Raw genomic sequence first — 18,543 nt, forward strand, 5'->3', positions numbered from 1 at the left:
CACGTGGCTATAAATAAACTTTGTAAAGGCAGGTTGGAGTTTGCTGACCCTGAATTAAAAGATGTTTAAAAAGACGTCCAAATGTATTGTGCCACTGCACTCCACTCTGGGCGACAGAGCAAGACTCCATCTCAAAAAAAAAAAAAAAAAAAAAGATACATCCAAATGCAAGTGTTAGGCCTTGCTTGGATCTTGTTTTAAGCAAATCAACTGTTTTTTAAAAACATCATTTATGGGACAATCAGGGACATTTGTATAGTGACTAGGTATTTTATGGTCTTAAGTAATTATTGTTAATTCTTTTAGGAGGGATAATGGTATTGTACTTATTACAGGAAACTTTATTTTTTAGCGATATGTAACAGTATTTATAGATTAAATAATATCAGGATTTGCCTTAAGTCTAGTTGGAAGTAAGGGTGGTTCTTAGACATAACGGACTATAGCCCGGTGTGGTGGCTCACACCCGTAATTCCAGCAGCTCAGAAGTTCAAGGCTGCAGTGAGCTGTGATCACACCACTGCATTCCAAGCAGGGCGGCAGAGTGAGACCCTGTCCCCATATATATGAGACGGATTACAATGTATCCAAGATTCAAAGCCTGTTTGTCAAGAGAAAATCTTAAAACTGGAGTCTAGTTTTGGTAAAGATATTTGCTGTTTGAATAAAATGAACAAATATTTGACAAACTTTATAGTTTTCTGCTTTTGTATATCTTATGTTGTTTTTCAGAAATTTCATCTGTGTAAAGATATGTCAATATCTTTGAAAGAATGTTTTGATTGAGTAGGCCATAAATTAGTAGTCTAGGGCAGGGGTCAGCATACTTGAGCCCATTGCTTCTTTTTATAGATACAAATACAGTTTGTTAGAGCATAGCATGCATATACATTTAGGTGTTGTTCATGGCAAATTTGAACTACAACAGCAGAATTTAGTCTTGCAGCAGAGACTGGTCCACAAAGCCCAAAATATTTACTCTCTGGCTCTTTATAGAAAAAGTTGGCAGACCCCTAGTCTAGAAACAGATGAAACTTCTCATATCTGGCCAGGTGTGGTGGTTCATGCCTATAATCCCGGAACTTTGGGAGGCTGGGGCAGGCAGATCACATGAGCCTTAGGAGTTCAAGATGAGCTTGGGCAACATGGTGAAACCCCTTCTCTACAAAAAAAAAAAAAAAAAAAAAAAAAAAAAAAAAAAAACAAGCATTAGCTGAGCATGGTGGCATGTCCCTGTAGTCCTAGCTACTTGGGAGGCTGCGGTGGAAGAATCATCTGAGCCCAGGGAGGTCAAGGCTGCACTGAGCCATAGTTGTGCTACTACACTCCAGCCTGGGTGACAGCAAGACCCTGTCTCAAAACAAAACAAAAAAACTTGTTTTGTTTTCTTTGGCATGTATTTTTGATCTAATGATTAAAGTCAGCAAGCAGTTCTGTAATCCAGACCACCACCTTGATGATATATTTCTTTGTAGAAAATCTTCAAAGACTATTCTTAACCTTCCTATTTATAGAAGTTGTTTTCTGAGTCCTTACATTTTTTGTGTTCTGTCCTCAACACCATTTTCCCCAAGATAATGTCCTTTAATTGTCCCCCTTTGTTCTCACCCTACACTTCAATACATTTACCCTACACCTAAAAAGTTTCAGTACAATGTGGAGAGTGAATCCTTCTGATATGTTCTTAAAGATATCCTTTTTATTTAGTTGATCTAATACTAACTTTTCAAATTCATTACATGTGTTGTGAATTTTGAATTAATTTTTAAAATGAAAATCACATTATTCTTTTACATCTATGAAGGTTTTAACATGTGGAACTAAACTTCTATACCTTTGGACTTCATCACATACAAATTCTATTCCTGGAACAGTTACCAAAAAAGGATATGTCATGGAAAGAATAGTGCTACAGGTAATGGTACTTCTTGACATGTAGAGAGGTGTAAATTGAAATTTCTTCATAAAATGTGTGCGCGCATACCATGACTTGGGTTGTTAAAGAAACCTAACTGATCTTGTTTTAATCTCAGGTTCTATCTTCTATTTTAATATCAATATTTCTGAGAAGCAGTAAAACATGCACTGTACCCATCCCAAGAAATATGTATGTGCTATTGAGAATTACCAACAATGGTAATCAATTGCAACAAGAAGCATTAATTTAATATTCAATGTAAATACACCCTGATTGCTAAGAAAAAATCTATTGTCTTAAAGACAAAGAGGTTAATGTGGCAAATACGTAGACTGTAATTTGATCAATTTCTGTTAAATTTTAAAGGTCGATTTTCCTTCTCCTGCATTTGATGTAATTTATACAACTCCTCAAGTTGACAGAAACATTATACAGCAACATAACTTAGAAACACTAGAGAATGATATAAAAGGGAAACTTCTTGATATTCTTCATAAAGACTCATCACTTGGGTATGCTCTGTTTATTCTGTTTTGTGCTAAGTATCTCCTATAATGTAAAAGTCAAGGCTTACATTAAATATCCTGATTCTGTTCATGATTTATCAGCTTTCTTGGTGTGGAAAGTTTTCTATTTACTTTTTTTCAATAATCTACAAAATTTTTGTCTTGAGGGCCAGCTAGTATTTAACTTATTTTTTAAATTATATAAAAGACTACATAACTGCATAAAAGTTTAGAAATTTGTCAAGTCAAACCTTTTACTTAAACAAAAGCAAACAATAGACTGGCAACTATATTTACAATAAATATCAAGAGTTTTTTTTAACCGTAAAGAACTTCTTGTTAATAAGATTAAAACCAACAACTCAGTAGTCAAGGAGACTAAGTATGAACAAGCAGTTTTTTTAGAAAAATACAATGCTTTTAAACAATCTGAAAAGATGTTCAATTTCTCAGTAATCAAGGAAATATAAATTAATTCAAGATACCATCTAACACATCAGAGTGGCAAACATTAAAATACCTTGTTAAAAGTGTTGATAAGGATTTATAAAATGGGAATTATACATTTGCAGAAGTACAAAAAGCTACTTCTCCTTTGGAGAGCAATTTGGCAAAATCTACAAGGTTATAATGTGTATATTCTGTGACCCAGCAATGCCATTTCCAGTTATATAAAACTCTTTTATATTTTTTTATGGAGACAAGAATATTCACTGCAGTATTTATTTGGATTATTGAAAAACTTTTTGGAGACTGGGCGTGGTGGCCCATGCCTGTACTCTTGACACTTTGGGAGGATGAGATGGGAGGATTGCCTGAGCCTAGGAGTTGGAGACCAACCCTGACAATATAGTGAGACCCTGTCTCTACAAAAAAATTAAAAGTAGCCAGGCACAGTGTTGTGCATCTGTAGTCCCAGCTACTCAGGAGGCTGAGGTGGGAGAATTGCTTGAGCGCAGGAGGTCGAGGCTGCAGTGATCCATGATCTCATCACTGCACTCCAGCCTGGGCAACAGAGAACACCCTGTCTCAAAAAAAAAAAGGAAAGAAAAATTGATTGGAAATGTCCATCAATAGGGATTAAATTAAGACACATTTATCTGGTACAGAACCATGTAACTATTAAAAATGAGATTATAGACTGAACGTGGTGGCTGACGCCTATAATCCCAGCACTTTGGGAGGCTGAGATGGTGGCACACACCTGTAATCCCAGCTACTTGGGAGGCTGAGGCAGGAGAATCGCTTGAACCCAGGAGGCAGAGGTTGCAGTGAGCCGAGATCGCGCCGCTGCACTCCAACTTGGGTGACAGAGTGAGACTCCGTCTCAAAAATAAATAAAATAAAAATAAATAAATAAAAATGAGATTATAGCTGTATGTACTAATGTTTAAAATAGGTTAGCTGAAGAAAACCAGGAGTAGAATCGTGTATATAGTGTTATTACCATGAAAATAAAGGAAAAAAGAGGATCTACATATATCCACATGTGTGCCTTTGTATGAATAAACTATCTCTGGAAGATCATACAAGCTTAGGTGTTTGCCTCTTGGGAGGGGAATTAGAAGGAAAGAAATTTCATTATGTACCTTTTCAGTATTTGAATTTTTTCATTACTCCACATGAAATGAATATATATATATATATATATGGATGGATAGTAAAATAGTGAAACATTTCATTCACGTAAACATTTGTGATTAAGCTTAAAACAATTAGGATCTTCAAGTCCTTTTCATTTGAATATTTCTCAGTTGAACTGTATAAATATGTTCCAAAATTTTATAGTTTTTTTTTTTCATAGCATTTGATTTTATTTGTACAAAATGGATGAAATCCTTGCTGTCTCTTAGGGTGGTATCTGCTTTTTCAGCCTGATTTCTAGTGCCTGGCATCTCATTAGAGCTCAATAAATTTTTATTATACTGAATTATCCTTCATTTTCATAACTAAGGCTCTTTTATCAAGACATAGTCATTTCTTTCAGTTCCCAGATTAGCATTAATTACTGGCATTTGCCGTACATTGCATTTTTCTATTCCAAATTAGTATTAATGATTTTACGAAGAAGTAGCTGTCCCAAATAAATAAATTTCTTCTTTATATTTTTAATCATTGAGATTATATCATTATGCTATCACTGAGAAGTAATTTAATTCTATTATATATGCAGACTTTCTAAAGAAGATAAAGCTTTTTTATGGGAGAAACGTTATTATTGCTTCAAACACCCAAATTGTCTTCCTAAAATATTAGCAAGTGCCCCAAACTGGAAGTGGGTTAATCTTGCCAAAACTTACTCATTACTTCACCAGTGGCCTCCATTGTACCCACTAATTGCATTGGAACTTCTTGATTCAAAGTAAGTCAAATACATTTATTTGCTCTTGTTTTATTGTCAGTTTTTCCAGTAAGGTATGTTGCCAGAAGTATGTCCTTTCCTTTTAACATGAAAGCAATTCAATATAATGCAAATGTGTAAATGTATATTTATACAAACATATCTTCTGCATTGAAGTTGTCAGTAAAGCATTTCATGTCCTTTAAAACTAGCCTAAAGAAAAGGTTAGGTTGTACATTTTGAATAATTTATATTTTTATGATGTGGGCCAAAATTAATTTTTGTAAACTTAAGATTCCTAAATAGGCCAGGCTCGGTGGCTCACGCCTATAATCCCAGGACTTTGGGAGGCCGGCGGATCACAAGGTCAGGAGATCGAGACCATCCTGGCTAACACAGTGAAACCCCATCTCTACTAAAAAATTGAAAAAATTAGCCCAGCGTGGTGGTGGGTGCCTGTAGTCCCAGCTACTCGGGGAGGCTGAGGCAGGAGAATGGCATAAACCTGGGAGGCGGAGCTTGCAGTGAGCTGAGATCGCGCCACTGCACTCCAGCCTGGGCGACAGAGCGAGACTCCGTCCCCCCACAAAAAAAGACTCCTAAATAATCCCTAAATTGAATCTGTATAGCACAATAAGATTGTCTTCTTACAAAAAGAAGACATACATTGCTTTTGAATAAAAGAGATATCTTAGTGTTCTTTGTCAGGACTAGATTGAGATTGTGTTTTCAGGAAATAGAGCTTCACTGGAAAGAAATCACTGTCCAATCTTGGTTTTATGGTAATCTTCTAGATTTGCTGATCAGGAAGTAAGATCCCTAGCTGTGACCTGGATTGAGGCTATTAGTGATGATGAGCTAACAGATCTTCTTCCACAGTTTGTACAAGTGAGTTTTTTTTACTAGATTACCTCCCTTTATACTTTCACTCTAGTTTTTGATGGGAACTTGCTAAGGGATCCCCCTTCTGTTTAGGTTAAAAGTAGTTTTGTAGTGTGGGAACATTGAGGGGCATTGCATTTGGATTTAGTGTGAATTTTTTCCCACTATTGTCATCTACCCCATTTGAATATTGTATACAGGTACCTGTATTTTAGTTTTCAGACTTTTAGAACAAACCAGACTTGAGCTTTTCTTTGATTTTTCTTTACTGGTGAGTTCAACATAGCTAATGAGTGTTATTCTATACTTTTGTGCTTGATTTATTCATTTGGCATAGGTTAATTCATCTATCTAATTTTTATAAGTATCATCTTTCATCAGTAAGAGTAATACTTGCTTTATATAGTTTCTCTTTCGATAGTTTTACTGGAACACTTTAACATGGGGACGGACCACTAATAATTCTTATTTTCTTTTACGTGTAGGCTTTGAAATATGAAATTTACTTGAATAGTCCATTAGTGCAATTCCTTCTGTCCAGGGCATTGGGAAATATCCAGATAGCACACAGTTTATATTGGTAAGATTTAAATTCTATTAATTACTGTATTTCCATTCCTAGAATTTATAGAAATGCCATACTCTGTAAGTCTAAATGGCATGCCACACTACTTATTGTGGATACCAGATATTTTATTGAAGTTATTATATTTAAAGGAGCTAAATTTACCCTCTAATGCAAAAATTTGAAAACCCTCATTGCAAAATTTGGTATCTTATAGCTCTATAATAATGAATGGGTTTTGACTTGCTTATGTAGCTTAAAATAAATTTCTGGTTATCAAAAATTGAGGCCAAGCGTGATGGTTCATGCCTGTAATCCCAGCACTTTGGGAGGCTGAAGCTAGTGGATCGCTTGATCTCAGGAGATTGAGATCAGCCTGAGCAACATGGTGAAACCTCATCCTTACCAAACATACAAAAAAATTAGCCGAACATGGTGGTGTGTGCCTGTAGTCCCAGCTAGTTGGGATGCTGAGGTGGGAGGATTGCTTGAGCCTGGGAGGTGGAGGTTGCAGTGTGGCAAGATCACACCACTGGACTCCAGCCTGGGCAACAGAGCCAGACCTGGTCTCAAAAAAAAAAAAAAAAAAAATTGAACTTATTTTTCCAAGAGGTTCACCTAGTTCTTAGAATGACTAACATAAATATTTTGCTGTATTAGGCTTCTCAAAGATGCCCTGCATGATGTACAGTTTAGTACCCGATACGAACATGTTTTGGGTGCTCTCCTGTCAGTAGGAGGAAAACGACTTAGAGAAGAACTTCTAAAACAGACGAAACTTGTACAGCTTTTAGGAGGAGTAGCAGAAAAAGTAAGGCAGGCAAGTGGATCAGCCAGACAGGTATGTACCCATAAAAGGTAATACAAATGTGTCGATGTTAAAGGAAGGATCTTTATGGTGCTGACTGATTAAGTTGCTACTCTTTATTGGTAGACTCCCAGTAGAACTCTATACCCATGCTATTTGGGGCAGATAAATTCAAAGATTGTTTAAAATATATAGGAACATATTTCACAACCTATTAAAATCAATGATTTTCCCATGCTTATTTATTTCCATGCTTATTTATTCCTTTCTGATGAAAATTGTTTTCTTAAATTCCTTTACCTCCATTATCAAAGTCCACAGTATTTTCATCACACCAGAAAGAAAGCATGTCCCCATTTTCCCCTCCCAGCTGCTAAACTGTTTTCTGTCAATATGGATGCGTCTATACTTCTATATGAATATTCTGGACACTTCATGGCCTTTTCTATCTAGTTTCTTTCACTTAGCATAAAGTTTTCAGAGTTCATCTATGTTCCAGCATCTTTACTACATGCCATTTTTGGTTGAATAATATTCCATTGTGTGGATATATCACATTTTGTTTAAACATTCATCAGTTGGTGGACATTTGGGTTGTTTCCACTTTTTGACTATTAATAATAATACTGCTGGCCGGGCGTGGTGGCTCACGCCTGTAATCCAGGCACTTTGGGAGGCCCAGGCAGGCAGATCACGAGGTCAGGAGATCGAGACCATCTTGGTTAACAAGGTGAAACCCCATCTCTACTAAAAATACAAAAAATTAGCCAGGCATGGTGGCGGTCACCTATAGTCCCAGCTATCAGGAGACTGAGGCAGGAGAATGGCGTGAACCCGGGAGGCGGAGCTTGCAGTGAGCCGAGATTGTGCCACTGCACTCCAGCCTGGGCGACAGAGCGAAACTCTGTCTCAAAAAAAAAAAAAGAATAATACTGCTGTGAATATTCATGTATAAATTTTTGTTTAAACAACTGTTTTCACTTAAGAATGGCATAGCTAGGTCATATGGTAGTTCTCTACTTAATTTTTTGGAGAATCGTTAGAATTATTGTCTGTAGCAGCTATATCATTTTACATTCCCACCAACAATATAGAAGGGTTCCAGTTTCACCACATTCTCACCAACATTATTTTTTTTCCTGGTTTTTGATTATAGCCATTCTAGTGGGTGTGAAGCAGTGTTTCGTTGTGGTTTTGATTTGAAGTTCCCTAGTGACTAATGATATTGAGCACATTCTCATGTTTGTTGGCCATTTGTATTTCTTCTTTGGAGAAATTTCTATTCAGAGTCCTTTGTCCATTTTAAATTAGACTTTTTGTTGTTGAGTTGTAAGAGTTATTTATATATTTCGGATACTAGACCTTTATCACATACGCTATTTGCAAATATTTTTTTCATTCTGCAGTTGTCTTTTTACTTCCTTAATAGTGTCCTTTAATATGTTAATACAGAAATGTTTAACTTTGATGAAGTCCATTTTATCTGTTTTTTTCTTTTGTGGCTCATGGTTTTAGTGTCATATCTAAGAATCCATCATCAAATCTAATGCCATAAAGATGTTTACCTGTGTTTTTTTCTAAGCTTTTCTAGTTTTAGCTCTTATGGTTAGGTCTTTGATCCATTTTGAGTTAATTTTGGTATGTGGTATGAAGTAGAGGCCCAATTTTATTCTTTTGAATGAGGTTATCCAGTTGTCTTAGCACCATTTGTTAAAGAGACCCCCTCCTTCCTCTTTTTTTTTTTTTTTTTTTGAGACAGAGTCTTGCTTCTGTCGCCCGGGCTGGAGTGCAGTGGCCGGATCTCAGCTCACTGCAAGCTCCGCCTCCCAGGTTTACACCATTCTCCTGCCTCAGCCTCCCGTGTAGCTGGGACTACAGGCGCCTGCCACCTCGCCTGGCTAGTTTTTTTGTATTTTTTTAGTAGAGACGGGGTTTCACCATGTTAACCAGGATGGTCTCGATCTCCTGACCTCGTGATCCGCCCGTCTCGGCCTCCCAAAGTGCTGGGATTACAGGCTTGAGCCACCACGCCCGGCCTCCCTCCTTCCTCTTGAATGGTTTTGGCATACATGTCAAAAATCAGTTGACCCTGTGCTTGCTTTGGCAACACATACACTAAAATTGGAACGATACAGAGAAGATTAGCATGGCCTCTACACAAGGATTACGTGCAAATTCACAAAGTGTTCCATTAAAATTTAAAAAAAAAAAAAGTTGACCATATATATGGGTTTATTTCTAGACTCTCAATTCTATTTCATTCATCTGTATGTCTATCCATATGCTATATTTGGTTGTTTTTTTTTTTTTTTTTTTCCTTTTCCTTGAGACAAGATCTCTGTTGCCCAGGCTGGAGTGCAGTGGTGTGATCACTATTCACGACAGCCTCAACCTCCTGGGCTCAAGTGATTTTCCTGCTTCAGCCTCCCAAGTAGCTGGGATCACAGGTGTTTGCCTGGCTTTTTTTTTTTTTTTTTTTTTTTTCTTGTAGGGACAGGGTTTTGCCATGTTGTCCAGGCTGGTCTTGAACTCCTGGGCTCAAGCAGTCCTCCTATTTTGGCCTCCCAAAGTCCTAGGATTACAGGTGTGAGCCATCTACCCAGCCTATACTTTTTTTAATTACCATAGTTTTACAGTAAGTTTTGAAATTGGACAATGTGAGTCCTCCTACTTTGTTCTTTTTCATTATTATTTTGGCTATTCAGGGAACACTTGCAATTTCATATTAATTTTAGGAACCATGTATCTATTGCTGCAAAAAGGCAGTTGGAATTTTGATAAGAACTATAGATTAATTTGGGTAAGTATTACATACAATCTTAATTATAAACTATTACCTCTATACACATTGTTTACCTATTTTCTCTTTACTAAACAATACTGCAATGAACTTTGGTTGGTGTGTACATTTTTACTTCTTTGCTAGTATTTCTTTCAGAAAATTCCTACAGGTGAAATAGCTGAGTCAAGAGCAACATATATTTTTAGTTATAATAGTTGTTACATTGCTCTACAAAAGAAGCTACACCTGTGTACACCTCTCTCCCTACCAATAAATTATGAAATTGTTTTCTAACACAGGATGTTGTTTTAAATTTTCATTTGATAGGTGAAAAATTGCACTCATTTTTTTTGGTTTCTATTTCTTTGACTATTAGTGAGCTTTAACATTTTTGTATACATTGGTTGGCCAAATGTACTTTTGCTCACTATATTTATAGCCTTTGGCCATTCTAGTTTTATAGTAAAAATTAACTCTCTTTAGTAACAACCTTTTTTTGACCATTTGACAACTGGGCATTTTATGAATTGTATCCACAGCATAACTTGTCTGAAAAATAGATCTTTATTTGCATTATGTACTTACAGTATCACATCTCTTTCTATAGGTTGTTCTCCAAAGAAGTATGGAACGAGTACAGTCCTTTTTTCAGAAAAATAAATGCCGTCTCCCTCTCAAGCCAAGTCTAGTGGCAAAAGAATTAAATATTAAGGTGACACATACAATACTTAAAAGTTCATATTACATTTGAAAATAATAGGAAGAAGGCAAATGGGCAGGTATGCTTAAGGCAAACGAAGGTAAAACCTGCATAGGTTGGTTATAAGCATGGATGGTTGTGATTAGGATCCATATTTATCTTAGCATATTTTTTACCTAACCACCATTCCTGAAAAAAAAAAAAAAACAGTATAAAATTATTTACTGCCTTGGGCTTCATTTTTTTAAATTGGTCTCACCGTCTTTTTTGTTGTTGTTGTTGTTGTTGTTGAGACAATGTCTCACTGTGTTGCCCAAGCTGGAGTGCACTAGTGCGATCTCGGCTCACTGCAACCTCCACCTCCCGGGTTCAAGCAATTCTCCTGCCTCAGCCTCCTGAGTAGCTGGGACCACAGGCACATGCCACCATGCCCACCTAATTTTTGTATTTTTAGTAGAGACGAGGGTTCACTTTCTTGACCTTGGGATTCGCCTGCCTTGGCCTCCCAAAGGGCTGAGATTACAGGCGTGAGCCACCATGCCCGGCCTTTTTGTTTTTTTGAGACAGAGTCTTGCTGTGTCACCCAGGCTGGAATGCAATGGTGCGATCTCGGCTCACTGCAACCTCCGCCTCCCAGGTTCAAACGATTCTGCTGCCCCAGCCTTACAGGTACCTGCCACCATGCCTGGCTAATTTTTGTATGTTTAGTAGAGATGGATTTTTGCCATGTTGGCCAGGCTGGTCTTGAATTCCTGACCTTAGGTGATCCACCGGCCTTGGCCTCCAAAGTGCTGGGATTACAGGCATGAGCCACCATGCCCGGCCAGTCTCACTGTCTTAAATTAGCTTTTTAGTCAGTTTCATTTTAACAGTAAGATTTGATCATTGCTAATAAAATTTTTAGTGTTTATGAATACTTCCATGGCTAATTAATTAAAATAGTACCATAAACAGAAGAATGGAGGTCTCATCTAAGATCACAGTGATTTAGAAGAAGGAAAAGGATATCACAAGATGTTGTGTTCTGTTGATGGATTAAGACATTTACAAAGCTCAAACTTTAAAAGTTTGTGTCTCAAGTTTTTGCTTCTCTGCCTAGCGAGAAGATGTTTTAGTCAGATATGCTATGTTTAAGTTTCAAAAAGTATTTTTACGTATTTGTTATCTTCCAGAGAGTCTAGAAAAGCAATTCTAAATTAGCCGGGCGTAGTGGCGGGCACCTGTAATCCCAGCTACTCGGGAGGCTGAGGCACAAGAATTGCTTGAAGCCGGGAGGCAGAGGTTCGACCTTGAACCTGGGAGGCAGTGAGCTGAGATTGCACCACTGCACTCCAGTCCAGGCAGCAAAAGCAAACTCTATCTCAAAAAAATAAATAAAATGAAAAAGCAATTCTCATGTGTTACTTCATTTGCTGCAATTCAAAGGAACAAGTGTTTAGCTGGGCCTGTAGTCCCATCTACTCAGGAGGCTGAGGCAGGAGGATAGCTTGAGCCCAGGAGTTAGAGGTTGCGGGAAGCTATGGTTGCATCACTGCATTCCAGCCTGGGTAACAAAGCAAAACGCTGTCTCTAACAGAAATAAAATAAAAAATAAATCTAAAAGAAGACACAAAGGAAGAAGTGAAAGGGGAAATGCGTAAGACAGAAAAAAAAAACTAAATCCATTTTTATTTATCTTTCTAATGCTTAACATGTTGTATTTGCAGTCGTGTTCCTTCTTCAGTTCTAATGCTGTCCCCCTAAAAGTCACAATGGTGAATGCTGACCCTATGGGAGAAGAAATTAATGTCATGTTTAAGGTGAGTAAATAATGTTACTATTTTTTAATGGCAGTTTAGAAATTTTTTTATCAAATTACTTTCCCAAAATTGCAAAGGTGATTTTATTTAATATATTTTTAAATTCTTTTATTTATTTATTTTTACACAGTCTTGCTCTGACACTCAGGCTGGAGTGCAGTGGCGCAATCTTGGTTTACTGCAACCTCCACATCCTGGGTTCAAGTGATTCTCCTGCCTCAGCCTCCCAAGTAGCTGAGATTACAGGCACCTGCCACCATGCCCGGCTAATTTTTGTATATTTTAGTAGAGACGGGGTTTCACCATGTTGGCCAGGCTGGTCTCAAACTCCTGACCTCAGGTGATCCACCCACCTCAGCCTCCCAGAGTGCTGGAATTACAGGTGTGAGCCATCGTGCCCAGCCAAAAATTTTACGTGTTTTGATCATGATTTGTATAGTTTGAAGAAAGGACGAAGAATTTTAGTTAATTCAGTGAGTTGGACATGTGGACGTTCATAAAGATTGCTTCTACTGAACCACCTTTGATATATATAATAAATTCCTTTGTACTCAGATCTGGTTTTGAACTCTATATTTTGTTTTATCGATGTAGGTGCCTTTTTCTAAACCAGTAACATCTGTTTTGAATACAATAATTGTATGTGTTAAGTTTTATTCTTTTAATTTAATTTTTTTTTTTTTTTTTTTGAGATGGAGTTTGCTCTTGTTGCCCAGGCTAGAGTGCAATGGCGCGATCTCAGCTCACCACAACCTTCACCTCCCGAGTTCATGCAATTCTCCTGCTTCAGCCTCCCAAGTAGCTGAGATTACAGACATGTGCCATCACATGCAACTAATTTTTTGTATTTTCAGTACAGACGAGGTTTCACCATGTTGGCCAGGCTGGTCTCGAACTCCTGACCTCAGGTGATCTGCCCGCCTCGGCCTCCCAAAGTGCTGGGATTACAGGCATTAGCCACCGCGCCCAACCAAGTTTTAATATTTTTTAAGGCAAATTCTCCTTATTCTTTTCCATAATTTTCTTGGCTAGTCTCAGAATGTATTCATTATTATGTGTTTTTAAATTATTTTATCCAGTTTAAAAAATAAAATGAAAACTTGTTCAGGTTTTAGTTAAAAAGTAATTCATTTTGGGAGGGTTAATTTTTTTAAGTAAACTTTTCATTTTGAGATAATTATAGATTCATAGGCAATTGTAACAAACTGTACAGAGGAATCCTGTGTACTCTTCCTCATAGTAACATCTGGTATAACTGTAGTGCAGTATCACAATCAAGATATTGGCATTGATACAGTCAAAATATAGAGCATTTCATTATCCCACAGATTCTCCATGTTGCCTTTTTAGAAAACTGAATATAGGCCAGGTGCAGTGGTTCACGCCTATAATCCCAGCACTTTAGGAGGCCGAGGTGGGCAGATCACCTGAGGTCAGAAGTTCGAGACCAGCCTGGCCAACATTGTGAAATCCCATCTCTACTAAAAATATAAAAATTAGCCAGGCATGGTGGCAGGCGCCTATAATCCCAGCTACTCAGGAGGCTGAGGCAGGAGAATCACTTGAACCTAGGAGGCAGAGGTTGCAGTGAGCCGAGATCACCCCTCTGCACTCCAGCCTGGGTGAAAGAGCAAGACTCAGTCTCAATAAATAAATAAATAAAATAAATAAATAAACAAATAAATAATTGAGTATAATTCACATACCATAAAACTGAAACTTTTAAAGTATACCGTTCAGGGAACTAAGATATGAAGAGGTTAAGTATCTTTCCCTAGAATGCTGCAGAATGGTAAAAAGGCAGTTCTGTTCATCTCATCGGTGTGTGCAACCATGCCCACCTAATTTTTGTGTTTTTAGTAGAGGCGGAGTTTCCATCGCATCGGCCAGGCTGATCTCGAACTCCTGACCTCAGGTGGTCTGCCCACTTTGGCGTCCCAAAGTGCTGGGATTACAGCTTTCATAGTATGTAATCTGTTAAGTCTTTTGGAGATGTACAAGTTTTGTTTTGTTTCCTTGATATCAAGGTTGGTGAAGATCTTCGGCAAGATATGTTAGCTTTGCAGATGATAAAGATTATGGATAAGATCTGGCTTAAAGAAGGACTAGATCTGAGGATGGTAATTTTCAAATGTCTCTCAACTGGCAGAGATCGAGGTAAGTTTATTAGCTGTGTCTTGATGTCTTATTTTTTTCCTTGAACTTAGCTTAAAGTGTACCTGCCCTAAAGGTTCTGATGCAGATACCCTGGTATCACAGTTGTTTCTTATTTTAATCCAGTGTTACTTTATTGATTGTTGCTCATAATTAAGTCTCTTTTAAAAATAACTTAGTGGCTGAGCATAGTGGCTCATGCCTGTAATCCCAGCACTTTGGGAGGCCGAGGTGGGTGGATCACATGAGGCCAGGAGTTTGAGACCAGCCTGGGCAACATGATGAAATCCTATTTCAACTAAAAATGCAAAAATTAGCCAGGTGTGGTGGCGTGCCCCTGTAATCCCAGTTGCTTGGGAGGCTGAGATGGGAGAATAGCTTGAACACGGGAGGCGGAGACTGCAGTGAGCCAAGATTGTGTCACTGTACTCCAGCCTCGGTGACAGAGTAAGACTCTATCTCAAAATAAATTTTAAAAAAAATTTTTTTAAACTTAGTGTAGCCTAAATAAATGCTTTGCAGTAGTCAGAGGTGTCCATTAATTGACCCAGTGAGGATTTAATGGTCTTTAGCTTTTAAACTTAAAAATAATGCCATATCTCTGGGTGCAGTGGTTCTCACCTGTAATCCCAGCATTTTAGGAGGCCAAGTGCAGGAGGATCACTTGAGTCTAGGAGTTTGAGACCAGCCTGGGCAACACAGGGAGATCCTGTCTCTTCAAAAAGAAATAAATAGTCTCAGCTACTCTGGAGGATGGGGTGAAAGGATTACTTGAGCCTGGGAGGTTAAGGCTTCAGTGAACCGTAATCATGCTACTGCACTCCAACCCGGGTAACACAGTGAGACCTTGTCTCAAAACCAAATAAATAAATAAGGCCTTATCTAAGTTAAATCAACTTTGATTTTATTTTTGTAAAATAAAATCATACAAAGTTCTTTTCTACTAATAGCAGATTTCTATCTTATTATTTATTGAACCATTTTGAAATAATGAATGTAAAACATCCTAATATCTGATATGCCATCATTATTGGCAGCCATCATTATTCTTATTCAACAAATGTTTGTTGTTTACCATCTATAAAATGGTAAGAATATGTGGTACTTATATTTTAGAAGGAAGCAATAATACATACAAGTAATCAGAGTATGCTTTAATAAGCTGAAAGCTCTAAAAGTTGTAAAGGCAATACTGTCAGGTTTTAAAGGAAAGACCATCTGCTGTTGGTGGAAATGAGAAACACTTCACAAATTCTATGCATAGACACTAGGAAGTCACCTGAAAGATAATCATCCTTCCAATATTTGCCATTCAACGTATGCTTAAATGCCTATAATGAAGGGGAATTCACTGCATTTCAAGGCAGTTCATTCTATCCTGTGCAGCCCTGATAGCTATATATTTATTTTTCATATTCAGGTGATTAATGGGGACTGAGTCCTGGTGTCTTTTACCCATTGGTTACAGTTCTGTTCAGAGACTATCATATAATTAAGTTAAATCTTTCTTCACCCTTAACAGTATTGTGGCCTCAGATTCTGAATTCCCAATTCTTCAGCCATTTATGAAAGATTACATTACCTTATCACCTTATTTTTCTCCTTGCAAATGATTCAGGTAATCTGTTGTCTCTAAGAATGGCACCTGGATTTTGTAGAATACAAAAGGGTGACCATAGTGTCACACATGTGAAACTATTCATAAATAAAATTAGTAAGTCATCATCGTACTAGCTCCTGCTAAGCCATGTCTTGGCCATCCTGTAACTTGTACATTTTCTTTTTCTTTTCTTTCTTTTTTCAGAGATGGGATCTTACTCTGTCTGTCACCCAGGCTGGAGTGCAGTGGTGTGATCATAGCTCACTGCAGCCTCAAACTCCTGGGCTCAAGAAATCCACTTGCCTCAGCCTCCCAAAATTAGCTGGATATGATGGCATGCACCTGTGACATGCCACCACACCCAGCTAATTTTTTAAATTTTTTCGTAAAGACAGGGGTCTCACTATGTTGTCCAGGCCGGCCTCGAACTAGGCTCAAGCAGTCCTACCACCTCAGCCTCCCAAGTAGCAGGGAATGTAGGCATGCACCACTGTGCCCAGCTATGTACTTATACATTTTTGTATCTTAGAACCATATGTAGGATGTTAGCTATTAACTTTGTTGTATTTGATACACTACTTTCCTATTTGTTGAGTTCGTTTTAAAACCTGATTTTTGAGTGTTACAGCTCTTTTAGAATTCACATAGCAGAGGCCAGGCACAGTGGCTCACGCCTGTAATCCCAGCACTTTGGGAGGCCGAGGCAGGTGGATCCCTTGAGGCCATAAATTTGAGACCAGCCTAGCCAACATTGTGAAACCCTACCTCTACTAAAAATACAAAAAATTAGCCAGGCGTGGTGGTGCACGTCTGTAGTCCTGGCTGCTGGGAGGCTAAGGCACGAGAATCTCTTGAACCTGGGAGGCAGAGGTTGCAGTGAGCCCAGGTGGCGCCACTGCACTCCAGCCTGGAAAACAGAGTGAGACTCTGTCTCAGAAAACAACCAGAAAAAAAGGAACCAGATGAATTCATTCTGCCATATGTAACTAGACTACTAGAATTAGAATCTGGCCCCCCATACTTTCTATCCGGGTACCCTGGCAGCCTTGGTCAACTTCTGTTTCCTACAATCCTTTGTCCAAAGCAGAGTTCTGTTTTCATGTATTTTATTTTAACACAAATGCATCTCCTTCATTTTAAAAATATATCAATTAATTTTTTAATTGTATAAATAATATTTGCATATAGTAGACTATCCAGCTAATGTATAACAGAATAAATTGAAAAGTGTTCATTTTCTCTCATACCTTCATCCTCAACTCTAGGTACCCTCTTTCCATGATATAACTACTTGTGTAGCCTTCTGGAAATGTTTTGTGTATATTCTAATATGCACAACCATCTTTTCAAACGCAAAAGTACAGTTCTCCATCTGGATTTTGTCTTTAACATTATTTTTGAGATCTTTCTATCAAAGCACATAATTCCTTACTGTTTTCTTTTGTGTAAATATCACATAATTTATTTGTTTGATACTTGTTTGCTTTTTTTTGTTTTATTTTTTGAGACGGAGCCTTGTACTGTTGCCCAGGCTGGAGTGCAGTGGCATGATCTCAGCTCACTGCAAGCTCTGCCTCCTGGGTTCACGCCATTCTCCTGCCTCAGCCTCCTGAGTAGGTGGGACTACAGGCGCCTGCCACCATGCCCGGCTAATTTTTTGTACTTTTAGTAGAGTTGGGGTTTCACTGTGTTAGCCAGGATGGTCTGGGTCTCCTGACCTCATGATCCGCCTGCCTCAGCCTCCCAAAGTGCTGGGATTACAGGCATAAGCCACCGCACCTGGCAGATACTTGTTTTAAAGGAGTCAGAGAGAAAATAAAAAACAATTTGTTCAGCCAGGCATTTATATTTCAATTAGGAGGCCAAAACATATACTTGAGATTTAATCATATCACAAGGTCAGTCTTCATCTGTTCTTCCTTTGAAAGTGCTAGTGTATTCTGGAAGATTCTTATCTTGCCCAAATATATGATTAAAGAAATTTTTTTGTGCTGAAGTGGGACAGTGTGTATCTTATATGTAACTTGACCAGCTAGGTCAGTGTGTTCTTGTTTGTAATTAAAATAGTTTTCCTCGCTGGGCACGGTGGCTCATGCCTGTAATCCCAGCACTTTAGGAAGCCAAGACAGGCAGATCACTGAAGGTTGGGAGTTCAAGACCAGCCTGGCCAACATGGCGAAACCCCATCTCAACTAAAAAAAAAAAAATACAAAAATTAACTGGGCACGGTGTTGGGCACCTGTGATCTCAGCTAGTTTTCCTTTGGGGATTAGTACATGGATGTATAGACTAGAGAGTCTGAAATAGTCAAAATTGATGTTTACATGTTAGATACTTTTGAAAATAAAGAATAAGGGATTAGTACATGGATATACAGACTAGAGAGTCTGAAATAGTCAAAATTGATGTTTACATGTTAGATGCTTTTGAAAATAAAGAATAATTTTGATTGGTGGCCAGACTTGATTTTTTTTTTTTTTTTTTTTTT

At 37.9% G+C, this 18,543-nt stretch overlaps 1 protein-coding gene across 1 annotated transcript in view; it reads left to right on the top strand.

Annotated features, from left to right (window-relative positions):
- Positions 1 to 18,543, top strand: part of PIK3C2A (phosphatidylinositol-4-phosphate 3-kinase catalytic subunit type 2 alpha) — a 90,901-nt gene that overhangs the window by 53,664 nt on the left and 18,694 nt on the right. The window contains 9 exon segments of the mRNA XM_017873617.1: positions 1,806 to 1,915; positions 2,285 to 2,430; positions 4,598 to 4,786; positions 5,560 to 5,653; positions 6,133 to 6,227; positions 6,873 to 7,053; positions 10,410 to 10,514; positions 12,209 to 12,301; positions 14,329 to 14,458. Of these exon segments, the coding sequence (XP_017729106.1) occupies positions 1,806 to 1,915; positions 2,285 to 2,430; positions 4,598 to 4,786; positions 5,560 to 5,653; positions 6,133 to 6,227; positions 6,873 to 7,053; positions 10,410 to 10,514; positions 12,209 to 12,301; positions 14,329 to 14,458 (1,143 nt within the window).

The sequence above is a fragment of the Rhinopithecus bieti genome, unplaced genomic scaffold, assembly GCF_001698545.2.
Source record: "Rhinopithecus bieti isolate Rb0 unplaced genomic scaffold, ASM169854v2 scaffold_8211, whole genome shotgun sequence".
Lineage (NCBI taxonomy): Eukaryota > Metazoa > Chordata > Mammalia > Primates > Cercopithecidae > Rhinopithecus > Rhinopithecus bieti.